The sequence below is a fragment of the Malurus melanocephalus genome, unplaced genomic scaffold, assembly GCF_030028575.1.
Source record: "Malurus melanocephalus ecotype Western Australia unplaced genomic scaffold, MMel_1.1 scaffold_14, whole genome shotgun sequence".
NCBI classification, from domain to species: Eukaryota; Metazoa; Chordata; class Aves; order Passeriformes; family Maluridae; genus Malurus; species Malurus melanocephalus.
The window spans coordinates 1,763,627-1,783,080 of record NW_026623246.1 but is presented as its reverse complement, the minus strand read 5'-3'; the positions used below and the strand labels follow the sequence as shown (position 1 = coordinate 1,783,080).

Sequence of the window (19,454 nt, the reverse complement as noted above, 5' to 3'; positions counted from 1 at the left end):
GCAGTCTCTTCAATATGATAGTGATGGATGCATTACAGCAGAGATTTTTACTGCTGTATCACAGTGTTTGGCACCCATCATTTGGCCTTTTACAGTTAATTAGAGAAGCCTTACTCTCCACGCATGAAATTTCTTCGGGTGTTATTCAACTCACTGCTAAATTTGATAGTGTTATGCAAGAACATGTGCGTCCCCCACCTCTGCAAAAGGTTTCTCTCACATGCATACTTGATACTGATTGCACAGAGGGCTCAGCATTTGCTAAAGCTGTTTCTGTCCCCAGAGTAGCTAAAGCAACACACAGCAGCTACTCAACGATTGCTAAAAGAAATAATACACTTAATATGCTGAGTCTTCAACAATTTATCTTCCTTTTACTGTATAAAGACCTTGTACTTTACTAAAAATGTCAAATTTTATATATAAAATATGAAACATCAAAGTCACAAAAAATACTAAATGTAMTGAAAAAGGCATTAGAAAATAACTTAAGGACTTTTTATTTAAGCAAAAATCTACAAGAGTAAGAAGTAAAAAATACTTTTTTAACATTTACAATTCTGCAATAATTTGAAGAAACTCTACAAACACCATATTCTGACTTTCTGAAAATCAATACATTTGACCAGATTGATCAATTAAATTTCTATCCTTGAACAATATAAATGTGTGCTCTTAGATCTTGATTAGATGCTTAACAAATTCAAACAATATGTTCTAAACTGTCCCAGAATACTGTAAGACATTATTTTCTATTTCCATTCAGAGTTCTTCCGCTGACAAAAGAGCATTAACAGATTTAACTCATTTGAAAAGACCTTCCCCTTTTATCTCTATCTAAGCTTTCAGGTTGGCTCCATAAGAGAACTGTAAAAAAACCTGGAGCAAAAGAAACTAACTTAATTCCTYGATATAAATCAAGGAGAATGGTATCCAACCTGAGTCTCCCATATATCTCTTAAATGCTTAGATGTTTCTTAGCCCTGAATTGGAAGAGGGATCAGTACATGAATTTTTTTCCAGCTGTATTAATGCCACATAAATCCTTTTGTGTACTTTGCCACTTGGTATCTTTTACTTCTACTTAAAATAATCAAAACAAAACAAATMGTTTTAACAGGGAAAACTGTTTGTGGGTTTTGATATGGAGGTTCCTGCGTTAGCTGTGGTTTATAGAAATTCCTGAAAAGAAATTAGYTTACTGATGAAAATCATCACTTCTACCTCAGCTCTTTTTAAAAGAACTGAATGTAGTATTATCAACAGTATTCTTTTTTAATGCCTAGATTTTAAAGCTATGATTATAAAGATTAACACAATCTGAACAGACATCACAGCAGTAYTGACAATGAATACTCTATATCAGTACCTAAATGAAATATCTCACGAAATAAATGCATGCTTTATGCATCACTTCAAATAAATGAATTTAAGACTCAAAGTTATTTTGGTTCTATAGATACATAAGAAACTTGACAATATCAGATATGCATCAATTTTTTAAAAAGGTTTTAAAAGGAGAAGTGTTTCTGTGTTGACAATTAACAATATTTATACTATTGATACACATACAATGAATTTTAGTTTCATATAAACATTTGAGAACAAGATACAGTTACAGAGTATTTAATGGCCTTTCATCTCTGCAGTTCCAGGCTCTTATAAAGGAGTGGACATGGTTTGTTACACGTAGTGTGGGGGGTCTTTCATGTCAACATCACTGTGGTGAGAACTTCAAGTCAGCATTAAAACACATAGGGAGACTCAGTTGGAAGTCATGTACAAGAGCAGACATTCATGGTGTCCAGAATTAATGAACATTTCTTCAAGAACCCGGAGTGAAAAACTCAGAAAAAGCTATCAAAAACTTYGTGMTGGCATGAAAGATGCACAYAGGATGGTATCTACACTRTATGTTCCAGCTGTTGAATTATGATTGTCTTCATTCCTGTCCTAGTGTGCAACATCATGCAGTAACAGCAGAGAGCCTACAGATCGCAAATATGTGCAATTGCTGCAACATACACTGAAGTTGAAGGAGAAAACATTGTTTTATGTCTGATTGTTGGAACACAACTATAYCCACCAGACTGCATTAGACAAAATATCTACTGGATTTGCAGGAACATTCAGGAAGAAACACTGAAACATAATTTTTGAGACTAAAATAAGACCTTCTCTATTCATGACAGAATTAAGCAGATAAAGCAGATACATTGCTTTATGCCCTTTTGTGTATTGCTCATTTTCCTGGAATTAAGAAGCAAGCATGTAGCCATGTCCCTGTTCACATCAGACAGCTTCTTAAGTGAAGTCCTTAAGAGCAATCAATTCACTGGCAACTGGTAAACAAACACCCAGCGGCATGTGCTGCTGTACCAGAAACCAGCACCAGCAGGAGGTTAAGAGCAAGATTCCAACTCACACAGGAAGGAGAAGCTGGATTTCTCAGCTGAAAAGAGTACACTAGCTTTTCCAGCTTTGTGGTTTGCAGCACTCCCTGCACCACAGCACGCGGCTGCCTACGAGGCTGCACCATGCACACTGGGCCTAATGGAATGGGCTCCAAAATGACCCTCCCSAAACAAACCAGCTGAGCAGCTGCAGATGGAAACTTCTCAAAACAGTGCTTTGGAGCCAAAGCCACTGCCATGAAACTGCGCTGCCTGAGAGACACAGCATAGTCAAAGGGTGAGAGAGAAACACAAGGTATAAGTTGTGTATTTCAAACCAGCYCAAGAATTCAAGAACAGCTCCTTGTTTTTCCTTCACAACAGATTTTGTTCAAACTGAAACACAGAATGAGGCTGTTGAGCATCAATCCACACAGTGYGTATTCTCTTCCAAAACACTTTTGCCTCCTTTACCCTTCCCTCACCTCCCCTTGTCCTCAGGCCCCTACTGTAATCATTGGCTTCCAAGGAAAGCTCCTGGACTGAGAACCTCCCTTGGACATTTTACCCAGCATTGAGTGTAATAAGCTCTTGCTCTAGAAACCCATGATTATGCACATACAGATTACACACAGTGATTTATTCTGGCAATTTTGAGTAGAGTTTAAATAAAGGAGTAAGGAACTTCTCCCTTTCTGAGCAACAGGTAAGAGTTTCATCATAGCTCACCCATACATGGCCATGTGCACCAGCACAGCTGTGTCTTCCTTCACCTCATGAGAGGAAGCACYCATCTCCTTTAGGCACAAGGCTAAACTTCCCTGGAGTTAGCAGGGTYCCCAGGTCACTGCCAGCTGAGTGGGGACAGGCACTGAAAAGACTTCATTTTCCTGTCAGGAAACGTCACCTTCCTGAGCCTGCAGAAGGCAGCTGAAGCACTTGGAAAGCAGCCAGAGGAGGCAGGCCCACGCTCAACCCCAGCAGACCAGGGCCACCGAACAAGCTGGCGCTACTATAAAGGCAGCACAGCTGAGCGCTTCCATGGTGGMTTGGTGTTATATCTCAATTGGATTAAACTACCAGGAAACACCAGGGCAGAAGGCAAGGAAATGTGTGTTTTGTGAGCGAATTATGTGCCTCACTGAAAAAARGTGAATAAAGCGTCAAAGTAATGAGAGAGCCACGATGAACATAGTATATTCCCTTACAGCTCCTCTGGGAAGGATACTTTCATTTTTAATCTCACTGCTTCTGAAAATTCCAACTCCTGCCATTTATTACTGCTGATTATTTAAAGCAATGTGCACAGCTGATTTACAAGATGGCAGGTTCCCAGCACTTCTTCTCATTTTCATTTCAGGAACAAAGTGTCTGTCTTATGACAGACAGAGGTGATTGGGACAGAGAGTTAACCCAGGTGCTTTGTGTTCACATGTTTTACCCGAACTAAAATATTAGAATCCAACAACTTCCTAAAAGTAATTTTCAAGTAATTGGCCGAATGGATAGARTCAAAAAACAGCAGGCACATCTCTTCTCTGACTTCAACAATCTGACATCTCCAGTCAAAATAATCAAAGCAGCTGCAGTTTGATCCTTCATCTTCCCTTTCAAGTTGTTTTTTCCCTTAGTTTTTCCTCCAGTCACTGAAAAAGGATGACTTGCAGTTCAATAACGTAAGTATATTTGCACAACAAAACTCAAACCATGGGGTGCRTGCCTGCTTTCCATATCTGTCAAATGCAGATTTGTTCAAAATACTGAAAATAAATAATCAGTTTTCAAACAGGATTTTGTATTCTATATGTAATAAACAACAAATCACCTTGAAAATATGTATCTTATCTGGTAAGATTACTAAAATGAGAATAAAGGGAAATCTCGTGACATGTATTTAACTCACATATTTACATGCCAACAAGCAAGAGGRAGTCTCACTTTAAGAATAATTGAAGGAGAAGTTCTTAATGTCAGTCATGAGAGGCAGCCAACTTAATAAACCAAGTAATATAACAATTACAGTATGCTAAAATCACCCAAATCTGGCCAGGGAGAATACTGAGTAAAATAAAGCTGGCGATAGTAAAGAAAAATAAATTGGGAGAAACCCTTGAATTCTCTGCGACAATATAAATCTGAATTTTCTGCACTGTTGTACTGCTTGACACTAAATCACTTTTTAAAACAGGTACTGTTTGCAGGTCTTGTTAACAATAAAATTGGACTTAAATATTACCCTCTAGCAATTGAGCAAGGAGAAAAAGGCATTAAAAATGTAACCTCAGGAAGTAATATTTCAGTGATTTCTATCTCATCTAAAGGTAGAGAATACCATTTGAAACTTATATGTTAAGATTTCATATCAGATCCAATAAAAGTATTTGCTTGCTTGCTTATATTAAAGCTGAATTTGTTCAATCAAGGAAGTAAASATAAAACTAGGTAGTTGTGAAAGTTGTAGGACTAAAGCCCATTGGGGACATTTCCATCACAAAAAATGAAAGGAGAATGGTAAATGTTTATCTATACTTTCAAAAAGAATAAATGTCTATTTAATCTTTGATATTCTGTGGCAGCCTAAAATGAATCTCACTATATATATTTTACCTCAGGACTGATTGTTTTATACATATAAAATAGCGTGTTTATCATATTTAAATTTGRAATACAACCCAGGTGGTCATGGAATGCTGGAGGAAAATGTCAAAGGAGGCTATTATACAGAGGAAGTATTCAGAGTTTTCTGTAGGATTCACAGGTGAATGTTATGGGAGGTTTTTTTCCCTGGGATATGCACTGGCGTTACACAAAATATAAACAAAAAGATGGCAGGAACACATCCAGAAAATATCCAGAACATATTCAGAATATATCCAGAACACATGCAGAAAAGCATCAGTGAGGCCTCTCTGGATCTTCATTYTTAATTAATTTCTCTCATACCCTGAATTATGCAGAATCCAGACACTCTTCACAGYTCAAGCTGTGTTTTGCACTGTAAATGTTCCTAACCTGGGAACACCGAGTATCTTCCTCTGTAATATTACAGATTACTTTGGGTTCCTACTTACTTTTCTTAAGTTTTATACAATCAGTGACTGGTTTATGTAACTAATATTAAATTTTCCAAAGGGAACACTTCAGAATTGGCATCTAATGTCAGTCTAATTTTGTACCAAAGCACACTAATGCTACCTATAGTTAGAACTCCTTGGCATCTTGCATGCAATGTTATAAAACAAGTTGCAATTATGATGAAAAGAAGAGACTGKTTTTGAATCTTCATTCCTTTTTTCCCCCTCTCGTTATATATAAAACAAAAACTACAGAACCTTTTGTCTTTTCTCTTCTTTCTTCCTGTTTTTTGGAAGGCTGGGTGAGTGAGAAAGAGATTCAGATCTTTGCCAAGAGCTGTGTCTGGAGGTCTGTTTTCATTGCAGATGACAAGTACTTCCCTGCATAATAACACATCAGCCAGGTATCGGCTCTAGAAATCAGGTTAGCTCCTGGACTSGTTGGGAAATAGTTCCCACAGTGCATGAAGGAAAACAAAACACAGGGCTTTGTTGTCCAAACAAGTCTTTCTCCAAGGCACTGTGCCACATCACGTGTGTCAGTGGGAGCTGAGGCAGTTCTGCCAGGCGAGACACTTGTTGCCTGCATTGTCCTTATTCCAACTCATTCCTGCTTCCAAAAGGCCCATGACAGTCCACTACCAGCTCTGATCACAGGGTAAATTTGTTCTCTGACAAAACCTTTATGTTTTAGCACAAGTTAGTACTTTGGTACAGCAGCCCTCCCTGCAYACAAACCAGCCATTTTACAACAGGAAGTTGTACAGATGCAGAATATAAATGGCCAGTTCAAGTCACCAGTGACAGTTATCTAAGATGTGCAGCCATTTATACAGAGGTATATTCATATATACACAGGGATGTGTATATGGATATATATAATGCATACATATATATATCTGTGTAAGCCCACAGAGATATAATTGCATGTGCATGTCTTCCTTTAACAATGCCTTAATGCTCCTGCTTACAGATTCAYAGAATGTTCTGAGTTTGAAGAGMCCCACAAGGATCTTACATAAATGGCCCATTATTAGCACCATGCACTGACYAATTAACTGATCTCAGGGTCATAGGTCAAGAACCACAGAATCTTATTTTCAAACATCACAAACCCTGTAGCTACCTTTAACAATAGCTYGTGTCCTGAAATCCTGTCTTGTCCTCTACATTGGAATCCTCATTCTCTATTAAGTAAAAAATCATATGTTAACAATGAGAAACATTAAGAAACCCATGGCATCTAATAGGTGGAGCAGCTGCTGATAAAAGTGAAAGTTCTAGATTATAGTCTTGGATTRCATTACTGTCTTCGATGTTGAAAAAAGTAAATCAAATCCTATAAACCTCAAGAAAGCTAATGACCCAGGTCATATGTGTCTTAAGTGGAAATTACTTCACTTAGAGCTACCAGCAGCATCTACCTCTATCTGACATCAGCAAAATTGCTCACCTTTGTACTAGTCTGAGCAGCCTGCAAGACATGCCTTAATTCCTCCTTTCCCATGCCACACTCGCTCCCCACCAGACACAAAGAACGCCCCCAAGGCCATTTCTCATCCTCCTGTGAGATTCCCGTGACACTCAGCAGCTTCTGTTGACCCCCTCATGAGCATCTGACCCAACACCCAGACCCATCAGTCTCCACCCCCCAAGCCACAGGGAGGGCTGGCCTGAGCACACTTCATGTGCAGCTTGCTTCAGCAGCCACAGGTAGGATGCAGGCACATAGGATTCAGGAGTCTCTGCTGCRACCTGTGCAGTACCAGCCTGCAGCTGAGGCTGACAGCTCACTGGCTGGGTGTGCCAGAGGCCCGCAGGACAAGGAGCAGAAAAACATCCAGGCGAGGATGTTTGCACCTGGCTTACAACATCTACTTTAGTTAAAATACTTCTTTGACATTGCCTTTTAATAAAGAAGCTATTTAATTTAACACAAGGTACCACTRGTAGTTCTGCCCTTTATATGGTGATTTAACCATACAGAAAAAGTCAGAACAAAGACATCACACCAAGGGAATCAGCACGTTCGTGTGAAAGCTGCAGGTGAGAGAGCAGACAGAAGAGCTGTTATTTCTTCAGAACCTCAGTAATGCATCCATTCATTAAAGACAATTTATCTTTTCCCTATTATGTGAAGAATGTCAGTATACTAAAGTATCTATCTACAGTTAGGTGTCTAAATGTCGGCTGTGCTAATATCCCTGCATTTTTCTTTTTTTTTCTCCTGCTCAAATACAAGAAGTAGAAGAGGAAATGTTACTTAGTAAACATACTTCATCACTCTAATCACACTAGGGATGGGAGATGACAGATGTCTCCTAATTAGAGGCCGTACTGTCTCTGGGGCATTTGATTCCAGATTACATGAGACCCTACTGGAAGAGAGAATTCCAGCCCCCAAACAATGCAGCCCAATGGTAAGAAGGAATAAACTATTCAGGGAAATGATGACCATAACGACAGGTACTAGCATAGAACAAATATTTACACTTAAATTGAGGACAAAATAGTTCTAAATACAAACAAGAAAAACTATAGGCCACAGACAGTATAAAGGAAGCTGCTTTACATCCCAATGATACATTCCTAAGAAAAAGCAGCAGCAATCAATGAAGAAAATGAAGCAAAAGAATATCTGTAACCTGATCTGAGCAGATCCAGTAATGCAGAACTCACCTGCAGCTAAGCAACAACCAGATTTGCAACTGTACTTTGGGATCAACAACTCATTTTTTTTYCAGCTAGACCACTGTGTCAGCTCTCATGTGATCCTAGCAACTGTGACACACAACATTAGTGATCTAAATGATTACATGCAATGAAAATATTCTAAAACAAAAGGGCAAATGAGAAGACATCAATGAAAAAAATATTACTACACACAGCAGCTAACACAAAGCACTTTGTGTTGCTATAGCTTTAYGTACTGTTCAGCACCATGATGTTCTGGTAATTGAGAGAAAATAGAAAGAATCTCCATGGGGGAACAAGCTGACATAATATAAGGATGCATCAAGGARATGGGCACTTCTGGCCTGTCAAAAATGCTACTGCAGCTTCAGTAGACATACCTCAACTAGCTTTGCAGCTGCCTGCTAGCAGCATGGGGTCATTCCGAGGCTGTGAAACCTGTCTGAGAGTGAATAAATACTCAAATAACTAGTCTTGGCACACTGCACTGGATAATTACATCTGACAATCTTTTTCATGCCCTCAGCCTYGCAGAGCTATGTAGGCATTATCCCAGCCTGCTACACATTTCAAAGCTGTGGTCCCCAAACCATGCATGGAGGCAATGCATTACACTTAAGACATTGCATTATTACTCACAGTCACAAGCCATCACCACTACCACAGAACACATTGGTAAAGGAAAATGTGACAGCTTAAATCAGTGCCTTAAATCAGACCCAGTAAAAAGGGATGTTTAGTATCAAAATTTCCGTGGTTCACCATCTCAACATAAWAAATATTTAAATGGCATTTAAAACTAGAACTACATATATTTCAAATCTTTACRAACTGCTAAAAGGATGCTGGCAGTGGAGCATTAGGTGTAGCGCAAACAAATCAGAGCTGAGGGGAATTGAGATTTTCTATTAGGAACACAATTACTGACTTCTCAAAGGCCATGATCTGATTTCGACAGTCATTTAAGAAGTTTTAGGACCACAGGATGTTGAGAACAATCCTTAACAGAGAACAAAGATCTGCCCTTAGTCACAGGAAAAAACAGAATCTGAATTATTAACTGGCACTTTCAGTACCTAATATACTAGAAATAAATGAAAAAAAATCGTTTTCTAAAATGCTGAAAATATTCTATAGATCTCTGTTGAAAACTGTTTATGAATAAASAGCAAAAGGCAGGGGAGGAAAACAGAGGCAAAATCTAAAAATCTGAAGAGACTGAAGAGAAGAAAGAAGCTACTTTTGAAGAAAAAGGTTTACAGAGCATCTGACTAATCATATCTCAGCCAAAAATTAGGTTCAAAATATATGAAGTGCTTGTGGCAAAACAAATCAATGGAATAGTTGAATAGATTTTACTAGCATTGGAGAAGGCCAAAGATTTCTGAAATCCCCTTTCTCATGTACAAATTTGAGCTCAATTAGTACTGGATTTAAAGTTCTCATTATTACTGTTCAGTTTTCAGTTTGAAAATTATTTCAGTTTTCCTTTGATCTCAACCCTATCACTTGGTGCAATATTTCAGGCAATATTTAATTGAGTACTTGCAAGAAATGGACAAACAAAATCTTTACTTGCTACAATTTATTTTGAACCATCATCCTTCAAAATTAAAAAGCTTTTTTGACTGTAGAAATCACAATTTTTAAATTATTAGTGCTAAACACAACTAATGTCATTATTTTTTGGCTTAAGATTCATGTTTTTGTGGAAACAGGAAATTCAGGAAAATACCACTACAAGCCCTTACATTTGGATACTATTAGCGTGCCCTACTTGGCCACAACACAGGTCCTCTCTCTTTATCCTAGATTTAGCCACATGCTATGTCTGTGAGGAGAATACTGAGGAAATCCTCAATGTCTTGATTTTTTTTTTCCTATATAAAACCAACCAAACTAAAACAACAACTAAAAAAATCCCTGCCTTTTTGCATTTTGATTGCTAAACTTTTCTAATCAAGAACATTTAATCTCGGCTCCAAGCTTAACAGCTTCATTTCAGATCTGTTTCCCTCAGGAGCAGATGCTGGCCTAAAGGTAGCCTCATCAGCTGCCTTTTAATTTTCTGTCCCTGGACGACTCCGAACATGCGCCCATAGCCCCACCTTCCTTACAGTAAGTCACATGCCAAAGTGAGTCAGCAAAATATCCTTAACCATTTTCCAGAGAAGCTATGCTTGTATTAAATAAATAAATAAAAGTGGCCAGAATGTGTATTTGTTTACAAGCTTTTTTGCTTTTTTTTYCCCTGTTTGGATAGATATCAGAGATAGATTCTGGCTTTATGTCACACAAACACTTAGATGCTACAAAAATCCAAATTAAAAAATCTTAAAATTGTCCTAATAATTTGGCATTGTGTGCTCTATCACTACATTTTTATCTTCAGTTTAAGGTGTTTTCCCTAGCTATAACAAAGGAAAATGGATATCATTAAACTGTTTTCATTAACTGTGTGACACAATTCAATAGTTTCTTATCAACCCTTAATTCACTATCATCTTTCCTCCACCACTGCATTATTCGTGTGTGTCACCCTCTTCTAATTCCTGTGACAAATATAATTGTAATGATTTTATTTAGGATCTACACTTCAYATTGTGAAAAGGCAAAAAGTTAAAGCAGCTCTGTCACTTGGCTCTGCCTGGAAGTCGGTCAGGGCAAAGGCGAGGCAGCCGCAGGGAGCAGGCAGCAAACAGCAAACGTGCTGCCCGCGAGAAATAGGTCTGGGGGCTGCCAGCAGCCAGGCAGCACTACCAGCAGCCACTGCTTCATTAATTTGACTGTGTTTCAGGGAGGTGAAGGACTGAATCATCAATAAAGGCAGAAAAACACACCCTGTCATATTTTACATCTACCGAGTTAAGCTCAATATAAACACATTTTCAAAAGGTTATTTCAAACAAAAGCACCAATTATATATAATATTCTATTTAATAGTATGAATTTAAATATTACACTACACTAAATAGTACACTGTTACAGCCTCTACATAAAATGATTTCTATACATTACAGCCTGGAATGACTTTTAACATTTTACTAGAGAAACAAAAAATGCTGATCTAATCCCAGTTTCAATCCATTTTAAAGAAAAATTACTTAAATAACTAATTTGGTGTTTTCTATTACTGGAATGAACCCATTGTTACAGCAGGTTGATTTTGGCAGTGCCTTTACTCATTTGACTGTTCACAAGTTGTCTTACAGTTTCAGACAGTGTCAGACCTGGAGACTATATCTTATGCCARCTGGAGTGGGAACATTGGTTTTATGTATAGAAATACAGCCTTTAAGTCAGGGTCTGCTAGCAGTTTCTCTACAAACTACAATGGCAGCTGTGCTAGAGGTCATGAATATTACATAAGGGCTGTCCATGTATTCAAGCCAGCATCAGTAAGCCAAATTCCCATAGCAACACTCGCATAGATTTACTCACTGCTAAGAGATGCATCAGTTCAGCAGCAAGCACTGCACTGCTACCCTGATTAGTCTGCAAGATACTATTACTTCAACTCTTCTTTTAAAGATTGTGCGTTTACTGATAAAATTCAAAACTTCACCTGAATTTCAGGGCAGCCTTTATCATCTTTCCCAGAAGAAAAAAAAAACCCCTCAAACTAGCAAAAACCACCCCTGATAAAACTGAAACTCTGATTACAATCAGCAATCTCTGAGATGCAAGGCTGAAGGGAATAAGTAGGCTGCTGCTCCTGTTGAGTTTCTGCTGCACTGATCCCAGGACAGCAAGATCCAACTTCAAAGAGATGTTCAGCATCTCTACACTTGGCACAGTCCAGCAGCTCATTAAAAAGCTGCTGTAGAAGTGCTTATTAAAGATCAGTTAACAATTATATTTTCAGAAAACCATTTTTGGCTTCCCTATTCTGGTTTTCTGGCCCGATGAAGATGTCTGCTTGTGCATTGTAGTACCGTATTATTTATTTACAGAGCTGGTCCTCACCACACGATCAGCTACAGAGCTCAGTGATCTGGACTCACTGATTGCTGAAGCGCCCTTGTAAAACAGGTGGCGAAAATGGACAGAGGTAAAGCTGGCAGCAGAGAATTAAATGGAATAGAGAATTAAAAAACAAGGCAAAATGGAGGAGGAGAGTCAGAGAGAAAGTGAGGGAAAAATGCAGATCAGGTAGATCTAAGGGGGGATCTCAATGATCTGTTTAAAGACATTAGAACGAAAACCAGATTTTGGAAAACAATAATACATTTAAACCTGGCAGGTAGCACACACAAAAAAAGAAAAACTGGAATGAAGTGGATAAATGAATGAAAATAAATAGGATGAGCACAATTTTTACAGGTGCAATAGTATTTAAAGATACAGCACAGATGGAAGAGAAACAAGCCCATCACGTTCACTGTTAAAACTTTCACAGTCCTAAATGCGTCTCATGGAAAATACATAAACACACAGCAGAAAACTAAAATTCATGTAGTGTTTTCTTACTACATTGATACTATCTGCCAGGAGTATGGAGAGAGGGGAAATCTTAAGAACTATAGCAAATGAGTCATGGGGTCACTTAACACACAAACTGTAAAGAAAGTCAGTGAAGTCTTTAGGAAAAAAACACCCTTGTAACAGATTCTCCCTRTTTATATATGACTTGTAGGGATTGATCCTTCATTGAAGGGAGATGAACAGGACGTTTGAGGGCTGATTTTTAACACTGTAAAAGCTTCAAGTGCCCTAGCAATCCATGAGTAAACTTTCACAAACATCTTCAGTAAGAACTCATAGCTTTGACCCTATACACTGTAACAGATATTTATATTTAATAAAAGAAGAAATGCACACATTTAAAAAAAGAATGTTCTGAAATATACAAGTCAATCAAGTGCCTCTTACAGAAAACTGATTCTAAGTGATTTTTCATGGAGCATATATTTTCAACTGATGTCTGGAATGTTTATAAGAGATCTAACATATATGTTAACACATTAAAAACATTTTATCAGTAATGGAGGAAATGACAAATCATGGAATGGTTTGGGTTAGAATAGATCTTAAAAATCATMTAGTTTCAACCGCTGCTTTAAAGCCAAGCATTTTATGAGTTTGTAACATGAAACAACACCTTACCTTTGCTTTTTCCAGCTGTGCCTGGGCCTGTCGCTCTGCCTCTCTCCGCACTGCTTCCCTATCTTCTTCCAGAGATACATCTGAATCAGATGGACGGCTGGTGTAGGAGTCCGCCGAACCCTGCAAAAGAAAAGGAAAAATAATGCCACAAGTTCCTTTTTGGTTTTGTTGGTTTTTTTTTTTTTTTTTGGTTTTTTTTTTTTTTTTTTTTTTTTTTTTTTTTTTAATGTAGAAGTGATTATACACCTTGACTTTTCTCTTACTTCTGTATCCCTGAAAAAAGACTAACTGCCCAAAACAGAAATTCACTTAGAAGAAATTATGTCTAGGTAAATGTTTTCTTCTGGAAACTTTCAAAAAGTACAGGTGTCTTCCCCASTGTTTGATTTCCTGCCCTATCCCTGCACTCTTATTTGTGTGCTTTTCAGCAAGCARAGACAGTTTCTCTGTAGACTTACAGCACTGGTGCAGTGCAGGGCTGAAGGACACACAACAGCTTCAAGGATGGCTCCATAAAAATTAGAACTCCAAACAGTGACAGATATAGCAAGCAAACAGACTTTCTATAATCAAAATGCAAATTTAGTATCAATAATTACCACTACACAATATCACTGCTAAGAGATTTAACCTCTGCTATGCATTTTATTTTAGGGCAGCCTCTTTACCTGACACACTTTCCCCATCAGAACTGCAAATGGCTCATATCCATCTCTGCCCCTCAGCAAAACATGCAAATGACCACAAATCAACTTCCAACTAATAAAATCMGTCTGGACTCAACACATGTCCATGTATCACCACAATAGAAGCAGCCACAATGCCAGAACAGCTCTATAAATAATGACAGCTCTGCTTTCCCTCTGCATCTCCCTGCATACAAAATAGAGTTCTGGTAATTCAATCAGAATGAAAACAACTGTCCTCACCGCCTTTTTTCTCTCCCTCTTTGCAATACATACAATAAAAGGTGATAAGGAAAATGCAGGGCTTACACAGATATCAGAATTCTTCAGACGTCCTCCTTTGGCTCTTTTCAGAAGCCTGATCCAGGTGGCCTTCATTAGCCAGACAGCTCAGTTACTGTCCGCAGCTGCAGCGCCCGGCACTGATCTCATAAAACATGTGCACACTGAGCACTGCAGAATCACAGCTCCTTTCCTATCCATGCTCTGCTGTGAGAGCCTTCCTTCTCTTCCCTCTGCCTTTCAAGCTTCCAGCCTCACTGTTTCCAAGTAGTCTACTGCAATAAAATTCTCAAATTTTCTCATGCCAGTTAAAAAAATAAAAATTAAAAAAAAAAAAATCAAAGAAACTCCCAAAAATCCACACCACCTCCAAAAATCTCAGCTTCAATGATAAAAACACAAAATAAAACCAGCTTCAGGTAAATACTGTGAGAGATGCTTCAGTTGTTCATAAACTGAAATCGATCACAGAAAAATACCTAGGGCTTTTTCCTTGCTGTTTTGGGGGGCGGATTTGGCTGTTAAAAATAGTGCTTGTAAAAGAACCTTTTAAAATCCTGTGCAAAATGTATTCAGTGACATTTGCAAGTGCAAAGTTCATTTCATCTCTTCCTAGATTGGCTGGGGGTGGGGTAACAGGCTGTTCATACCACTGGGCATGCTCCATATGTGCAGCCTTTTACGCAGATGCTCACATCACACCGGGCTGTTAGCCTATGCCAAATTGCCATTTTACATCTCAAGGGTAAACAGCTGGAAAACGCGAGGTCCCTGTGAAACTGGAAGAGCTGGTACAGCGTCTCGTTCCCATCATGTATGTCTGCTGCCAGCCACGCTTCCTTTGGATGCCTGGCTCTGCCACGGAGTGCTGCCCTCGGCTGCAAAGCACTGAGCTCCACTCACAGCTCCCTTACAGAACCAAAAATATGCCTGTTGAGTGGCAATTTAACCCCCTGGTTGCTGCTTATATTTTTTTCTGACATCAGCAGAGGAAAGAAGCAAAGAATAACTGCGACATACCACGTAACACATAAATAGATCCTAATATGACAAAAGCCAGACAAAACCTTAAATTTCACTACTCTGCTTTTCAGAATCACCCTCTATCCTGTACTAAACTGATACAGGAGTAACATGCTAAAGCAGGTTTTCCTAGGGCGTTTATGATTTACTGATGGACATGCAACATTCTAGGTGAAAAAGATCACTGTAGCTGATTTCARCACCAGCCTCAGATATAAATTCAGAGATACAAGAAAAACAGCAATAGACAGTGRTCATGCACATGTTGCAGTATGTCASGATATCCCAGRAAGGAGCAAATCCTGGTTTGTGTCTGTATAACAATGCAATTGCCCAGCACCAGTGACGCAGCAACCTACATTTCACCATTTTTAGAGCAAACAAYAGCTGTCACTAAACTCACAGTTTAAAATAAAGCTAATTTTGAACTTTACAAATGTTTTCATTTTTTCTTTCCGGAAGCTTGTAATAGTTATAGCATAATATTTAATAAGCTGTCTTTGAATTGACATAAAGAAAATTATTCTCCAAGGGATATTTTGCTTTCAGGAGTTCAGATACATCTGCTAAGTTACAGTGATCRCTCAAAACAGTCTCCTGAGCTAGAGCAAAAGGAGCAAAAATCAAAATAAAATACATTCAAAGTTTATTGAATTTTGAAAAATATGTATTAAGAAAATACACAGAGACCCTGTAACCTCCCCAAAGCCTATCAAATTTTGCTATTCTTTAAAATTTCTCTTTGGCACAACTTGTGACACAGCTGCCAATGGAAGTAGTGGGAAAAGATGCGCATYAACAAGCAGACAGAAGTTTAGTGCAGAGTTTAAATGCTGTTATGGTTGACACACCAGTTGACAGTGGACAAAACCACTGATGTTATCACAACATTAATGAAAACTGAGTCTGTGATGAGCTCCCCCATAGAGTCCCAGACCCCAGGATAATCTGCAGTCCCTAAACACTCAATCTTCCTTGGAAAGGGAAAACTGGAAGCTTCTTTGCTTCTTGAATATGGAAAAAAAATCGAAGCAGGGTAATCCAGGAAAAGGAGGAGCATACAATTACATCTAATTAATTGTGTAAATTTCTAAATATTTTTATATGTGCTAAGAATGCATTCAAACACATTAAGATTAAAAAAAAAAAACAAACCAAACCCCTGTATAAAAAACTATGATGTAACTMTAATAGAAATACCTTGACTTCTCAAAATAATAATGACAAGTGGATGTGCATTGTCCATTCATGACAACTAAGGAAACTACATATCCTTGCTGGTTACTGAAGTTTTTTGGGGTTTCTCAGGAGAACAGTAAAAATCTTTTCTCAAGAGCTTCTGAAATTCAGCCTTTGTGAAATTCTTCATGTCTCCATCTCCTTGTGCTGCAATATGGAAGGGCTGCAGTAATATCTGTATTTAATACGTTACTGCAGCCCCCAAGTCCTCATCTTTCATGGGGAACTATCTATTAAAATTGAGATAATTTATGTTAATAATTACTCCATCTATTTAGTCTTCTTTTTATTTTCTTCCTTACCTGTCCGGTTTACAAGCCCAGTTTGTTTGAAAAAGAAATTCAAGTTTTAATAGCATGCTTGACAAATATTTGCCAACTATCTTGCCACATATTACATTAGTTTCCATAAGCTATTCTCGTAACACAAACTCATAACACAAACTCAAACTTTTCACACTGGTAGCGGTCATATGTGATCATATTTGAGCTCCTTTTCCTTGGACCATAAATTTATTATTTTTAAGTATTGTAGAAGTGTGTCATCTTTAGGAGACTGGGTCCATCAAGTAAAAGTTTTTTTTTTTATTAGTTCCATTTACTTGCAGGTAGAAACTATTTAAGTAAATTAGGTAATGCCTCTAGACATCTTATTTTTCTTGTTAGTTTTCTGTACCCATGCTGAACTTTGATCAGTACAGTTGGAGCTTAGGTACAGATTTTGACTGACAAATTCTCACTGGGTTAATACAGCCATTATTACTCTTGCCAATTCAGTCATGGCCTTTATATTGTGTTTTTCGCTTAAAAAATAAAAGCARTCTGAGTACCATGACTAACTTTAACAGGGTAATCCACTTAGKAATTAGGTATMATTAGAACAGATAGTTTTCCAGATYACTGAAAATTCTCMAATAATTCTCTTCTTAGAAAGATCAAACAAGTTCCTTCAAGTAAAGACATTTTACATTAATATTTATTAAATGAAGGCATGAAGCAGTAAGCAAATATGCATTGAGATTTTACTCTGAATAAAGAAATACATGTGACTGCACACATATATAAAACCCTTCATTTATAATAGTGGGGTCTCCTCTGAAATGTATTTTTCATCTTTTCATTMACTTGATGCTGATGAGACTTTTAAATCCAAAAGGAGAAATACCTTTWCGTCTTCATTTGATTTATACTTTGAATATGGAAAGCTCAGGCCTCACTGTGCCAATGGGAGGAACAAATCATTTCAATATTCGGAATTTATAAAGAGATGGGTTAACTGCTTATCTTCTTACCCTGTAGCAGTATAAGAAGGGCATCACAGGCCCCACGAGATCATTATTTGAGATGATATATTATGTCCTTGYGATGAGCAACTCCTGGTTTGCTATGAGCCACAGTATAAGAGTTATTTCCATAAAATGTTTATTTCACTTAAAATATATTAAAACTGATTCAGAACAAAGGCAAAATGTGAAATGTCAAAGTTTAGCATGAAGTAAAACTGCTGACATTGGCACATCATACATAATATGTCAATCATACATTGTTGTTTCATCCTAWACTGATCAACCCGAAAAACATGAGCTACAGTTAGAAGTCAGAAGCATTCCCATAAATGCACCATGAATAAGAAGGACCTCAGTTTGGCAGAGGAACCASAGGTGGTGAACTTGAAAACTTCTTMTCTATGAAGTTTTCTCCRGATGTCTAAACAATGTCATTATTTTGAATTATACTGTAGAAAACACAGAGAGAGAATGAGATTACTATGTAATGTTATAGAGACATTAATTATTTGAGGGTAGAATTTATAGAAAGACCAAATTTAATTCAATTAATTGTTTGCAATGTGTATTTGAAGTGTATGACAAACTGAAGAAATACCTTTTAGTAAATGAGAAAGGACAGGCCATGCTTTCATKAAGGCAGGAATTGTTAATTCCTTGTGTAAGTGCCATGGATGCTTCAAAACCTGGCAAAATCTAGTCCTGACGTCCTCCCTGGTTCTTGGCATGGACCCTGCAGTGCAGTGCCACAAAATTTATATGTAAGTAGTCAATTACTACCTGAGAAGGGCTACCAGTTCCTACAGTAGGAACTGAAATACTCTGCTACACTTGCATTTAAAAAACAAACTGAAAGTTGATTGTTGTTCTTCAGAGCTAATGTGGCATTGCTATGGCATCTACAGCCATGGGGGATGTTCAAATCGCAGGACTGAAATTTTAGAACAGCTGGGAGCTTTAGAGTGGCAATGTGATTAAAAAGGAGATTATACAGGAAATCAGTCTTCTCTTTACCCTTAAAATGCCTTTGGCAAGCTTGATCACAGCACCCAGCTCGCCATTAGCAGGTTTGCAAGGTGCTAATCCAATTGACAGCTGCATGAAAAAAGAGTTTTTTAAAATAGCTCTTAAGGTTTGCAGAAGATTAGATTTTGGCATTCAGGAATCAGGCAAACAGCTGTACCAGGTATTTATCAGGAAAAATCAAAACAACAAAAAACAAAAGAGCCCCCCACACCATGCAAACCCACAGATTTCCGCTCACATTTCATGATACTAGCCCAAATGTTTGCTTCTATGTTGTTTCACTATGTAAAAGTGGAATGGGTAGGCATTTTTAGAGGAATGATGGTCTTTTCATGGCGATTCTTCAGAAAATATTYCAAAATATGCAAAAAGGCATCTGCAGAGTTCAGTCTAGTTAGCAAACAAATAGCCCTCACAGTCAGAGCTAAACTTTTCCCAAATCTGTGGGATGCTCTGGTGTTGTTAGTTTACCTGTTTTTGTTTTTTTTTGCAAAAAGCATCTAAGATGGAAAACTCCTTGAAACCATATTGTGCTAGGAACTGCACAGTCACAAAGTGAATGACAAACACTGCCTAAACCAGCTTGAAATCAAAGGCTTAAGAGAATATGAGCAGAAAAATACAACAAAGGAGTAACAAAGGGATC

General features: G+C 37.8%; 1 protein-coding gene across 4 annotated transcripts in view; it reads right to left on the bottom strand.

Annotated features, from left to right (window-relative positions):
- CACNB2 (calcium voltage-gated channel auxiliary subunit beta 2) overlaps nucleotides 1-19,454 on the bottom strand; it is a 244,026-nt gene that overhangs the window by 69,529 nt on the left and 155,043 nt on the right. For 2 of the 4 annotated variants that reach the window (XM_057383583.1, XM_057383589.1), the window contains exons 1-2: nucleotides 14,263-14,553; nucleotides 13,268-13,387 (exon numbers count right to left, since the gene is read on the bottom strand). In XM_057383583.1, coding sequence (XP_057239566.1) covers nucleotides 13,268-13,387; nucleotides 14,263-14,331 — 189 coding nt within the window. In that variant the 5' untranslated portion in view covers nucleotides 14,332-14,553. Of the gene's footprint in view, nucleotides 1-13,267; nucleotides 13,388-14,262; nucleotides 14,554-19,454 lie in introns of those variants that run through there. The other 2 variants (XM_057383566.1, XM_057383574.1) reach the window with 1 other exon arrangement.